The following is a 3563-nucleotide window of genomic DNA, read 5'->3' on the forward strand; positions in this document are numbered from 1 at the left end:
AGGAGCCAACGAAAACTCCGCATGTTGAATCAATTGCTCCATGATATCCAATAACATCTGGACATAGTGTTGGATTCAACTCTTTCTACAAAGCGATAATCCAACGAAATTAATATTTGGGCGAGCGCGTTTTATTATGCGCCAAAGGTGGGCGAGCGCGTCTCATGTCATCAGGACTGATGACGTATATGAAATGTTGGAGTACACCTGTTGATCGTTAAGAGGGAGTGGTCGGGTACATAGTTTTACTCTTGGGCTGTTTCTACTCCCTCTACTACTCATGGCTGTTTCCACGGGGGTCTTAAACGGTGAGAGCAGATCGTTCCCTCCTGCACTAGATGAGAGGGCTGCTCAATACTCAATGCTGAATCACGTCATCAACAACTTGGCAGCACCCCTTGTCAATGTTGATGAGGATGTTATGTGGAAAGTAGAGATACTTATTGCAGCTGTCATCATAGTCTCACTAAGTGTTGTCTATCTACCAGATCATGGTGTCTTTACCAAGTACTCCATACCATAATTTTACCAAATCCTAAGGCTCCTTCTCAGACCCTTCAAAGCGGTATGGCGAGTGCTGCTTGGTGTCGCCTTGTGCTACTCATGCTTTTTGCTGTATCTCTTGATCAACTATAATAGGGATAATGCAATGTAATAGAATCTTCCCAGCTTATTAATCATACCATCCATCAGCCAATTCTTGGGATGGTTGGACCCGAACTTGGGCAAGCCCTTGCCCGAGAAGAACTACGCGGACAACTGTGAGCTTTGGGATGCAGAAAATCCCCACCATCTACACAACTTTCTCGACAGAATTGATATATTCATCGTTTGCCACTTACTTGGTAGTGACGAGGAGTGCTTAGCTTGTCGTCAGATGGTGGGTGTCAGGCTGGATGTGGAAGACAGTTATAATTAGGAGCGCGGCATTAGTTTGGTTTCTATCTATACTCTTTGAGTTCATCGAGATTTCCTTTAGACATTTATTGCCTAATTTCTACGAATGTTGGTAATGCGCCAATTGTTATCTTGATACGTTCTACTCCATGATTGCGATCAGGTGGGATTCAGTGCTCCTGGACGTCTTTGGATGCAACGCTCTAGGGGTATGTTTAGGCATGCTAGTTGTTCGCAAACTTGGACTGGAGGAATATCATTGGGGTAACCCTTTCTCATGTATCATATCTCCTTATTAGCGTTCAGGCTTTTCCCGAGGAGGCTGCTGGTCCGATCATCGGAAGCTTCTTCTGTTCCTCTTTATAACCATCTTTGTCGAAGTGCTAGACACGACACTCTTTTTCATCAAGTACATGGGTTTCTACACATCATCGTTAATATGTTCCTTGCCGGTTTAGATACGAGTTGTGGATGCCAACGTCGCACTGGATCCTCGTTTGCCGGACATTCTTCTGGGCGTTTTTCGGCCCTCCTTGCACAACGTACTCGATTACTCGTGAGATGTCATCGAATTCTCAGCTCACTTCAGGGAGCTTTACAAGTTGCTATATGGTCAATTGAGTACCTTTCCGTTGTATCTCGCTGTTGGTACGATCATCCAATGTCTAGAGCTCGGTCTCTGTATCAAGTTCGGTCAAGGTGAGTGGAATAGGGTCCAGGTGGGATGTTGGTGAATTCATGGCGTCAGGTGTTTTCCACGAGTCGATGCCGAGTAATATCCGTATATCGTGGGCTGTGATATGGACAATTGTCATTGCTCGCGTTATACACCTGCGGATGGAAGCGGCGAGGAAACCTGTAAACGGTGAATCTGTACATAATGAGAGAGTCGAATCCCCCGAGCAGAGGAATTAGTTATAGTAGGGAGTTGTTTCTCAGACAGGGGGTAGGTTGTGTTAAGAGTATCCACATTCGTTGGCTACTATTCATCTCAACAATGCGAATGCACCAAGGACTGTACTCGCAATTGAGGAGCAGTCAGCCTGAGTGGCTCAGGTAGGATTTGTCAACGAGATGTTATCAAATAACTACACCAAGTCATTACCCTTTCCCAAGTCATTCCCAGAAGTGCCACTTTAAGTTCATATGTTGTTATTTCAATCAAGGTGTACAGGCTACGGTGGGCTTGACCCGACCTTTACATTATTATGAAAGACTCGGAACACAAAATCAGCTTCATTAAAACTACCCTCACAAGCCATCCGAGCTGAGAAAAGGTCGGCTGTCGTAACCACCATACTGTTGCACAGAAATATTATGTAATGTGGATCAACAGCAACGCAGGCCATGCTGTTCGGGGAGTCTACTTGACGTACTATCCTTCGGTCAAAGAACCTCATCAAATTCGTTATAATGATAATAACAAGAACACGCTGTGACTGATCGACCGTCAGGCATATAATGTACCAAACATGATCATCAGCAGATGAGTGTTCACTGTAGTACGGAATAAAAAATACAGTTTCAGAAAAAAAATGAATGTCGGTCAGCCAACAGTTACCTAGAGTAGTTGTTATTGAAGCTCCTAGGAGCTGAAGCATACTGGAGAGGAGCAAGCTCGTTTCGTAAGCTGACATATGCATTGACTCTATAGTAGACATGGCATCATAACACCTGCATATCAGCAGTAAATACTATATCGGAGAGATCACTATCGCAGCGGGGAGCTACGAATAGATCAACAACTGGTAAAGTTATAGTCACATGAAAAGATCATAATCACATCGTACGCGTGTTGCGCAAATAGGTAGACATGTGTTTGAGTTCTGGGCAGCCAGCGAGCTCATCAATGAGATGATACAGCTTCTCTGTCAACTTATCAATATCATCGGAGTCGGTCCCCATATCATTATAAGACTCAAGAGTCTTATCTTCATCTGAGGAGGGCGATGATAGAGAAATTGACTTCACCACCATAGGAGGAGCTTTCGGGTTAAGAGCCTGTTCATTCAGACCACAACGAAGATCACCTTCCCCATGGGCATGTCTACAGTTCACAGCTGGCCCACACTTTCCTTTCAACCAGAAGCGACAAAGTGAAGTCTTATAGACCTCACGAGTGCAACGGAGTTCCGATCTACCATGAGCATACTGGCAGTTGGAACCCTGTGTACATTTACCTAGACGAAACTGATGGCATATTTTGGTCTTGCGGAGGTCCGGAGCCTGCCTTAGTTCTTTCTCACCGTGAGCATAGGAGCAATTGTCGCCGTGCCAGCAAAGACCATGTTCATAGAACTTGCACAAACGAATCTTAACGAAAGTGTTACGGCTTGAGGCAGCGGAAGAAGATTTTCCTGTACAACTTGACATCCCACCACTGGAAGCCGTTCTATGCCTAGTCATAAGAGGTGACTCGCCACCACTTAAGGAAGTGGTCGTGAGGGGCCGGCAAGTAGAGAGCATCTGCACCGTAGAGGGAGAAAAACTCTTGACAAGGCTGCGAAAATCAAGTGGCGACGGAAAGGTGACACGCGAACTCAAGGTAGACACCATAGGCCTACGGGCGAGCGAGATGTCTGTCCAACGCGATTAACGCAATAATGATTTCTCACTCATGAATAACTATGGCGAATATCCCCGGGGATAATACATTGACTCGGACG

The 3563-nt window shown here is 45.4% G+C and overlaps 2 protein-coding genes across 3 annotated transcripts; one reads left to right on the forward strand and one right to left on the reverse strand.

The window, feature by feature from the left end:
- Positions 1 to 241: 241 nt before the first annotated feature.
- On the forward strand, positions 242 to 1813 carry Pmar_PMAR012233 (hypothetical protein). Of its 2 annotated transcripts, XM_002787946.1 has the most exons (9): positions 242 to 507; positions 553 to 651; positions 694 to 845; positions 892 to 1009; positions 1061 to 1161; positions 1204 to 1306; positions 1356 to 1439; positions 1487 to 1596; positions 1646 to 1813. In XM_002787946.1, the coding sequence occupies exons 1-9, from the start codon at positions 281 to 283 to the stop codon at positions 1810 to 1812; spliced, it is 1161 nt and encodes a 386-aa protein (XP_002787992.1). In that variant the 5' UTR covers positions 242 to 280; the 3' UTR covers position 1813. The 2 variants fall into 2 exon arrangements, with proteins under 2 accessions (XP_002787992.1, XP_002787993.1); XM_002787947.1 differs by lacking the exons at positions 694 to 845; positions 892 to 1009.
- An 863-nt stretch (positions 1814 to 2676) lies between these two features.
- Pmar_PMAR012234 (hypothetical protein) lies at positions 2677 to 3185 on the reverse strand (the record flags this gene model as incomplete). The annotated part of the gene is made up of 3 exons (XM_002787948.1): positions 2677 to 2834; positions 2928 to 3063; positions 3144 to 3185. The coding sequence occupies 3 exons, from the start codon at positions 3183 to 3185 to the stop codon at positions 2677 to 2679; spliced, it is 336 nt and encodes a 111-aa protein (XP_002787994.1).
- Between the last annotated feature and the right edge of the window lie 378 nt (positions 3186 to 3563).

This window comes from Perkinsus marinus (assembly GCF_000006405.1).
Source record: "Perkinsus marinus ATCC 50983 genomic scaffold scf_1104296929080, whole genome shotgun sequence".
In the NCBI taxonomy this organism is placed as follows: Eukaryota; Perkinsozoa; order Perkinsida; family Perkinsidae; genus Perkinsus; species Perkinsus marinus.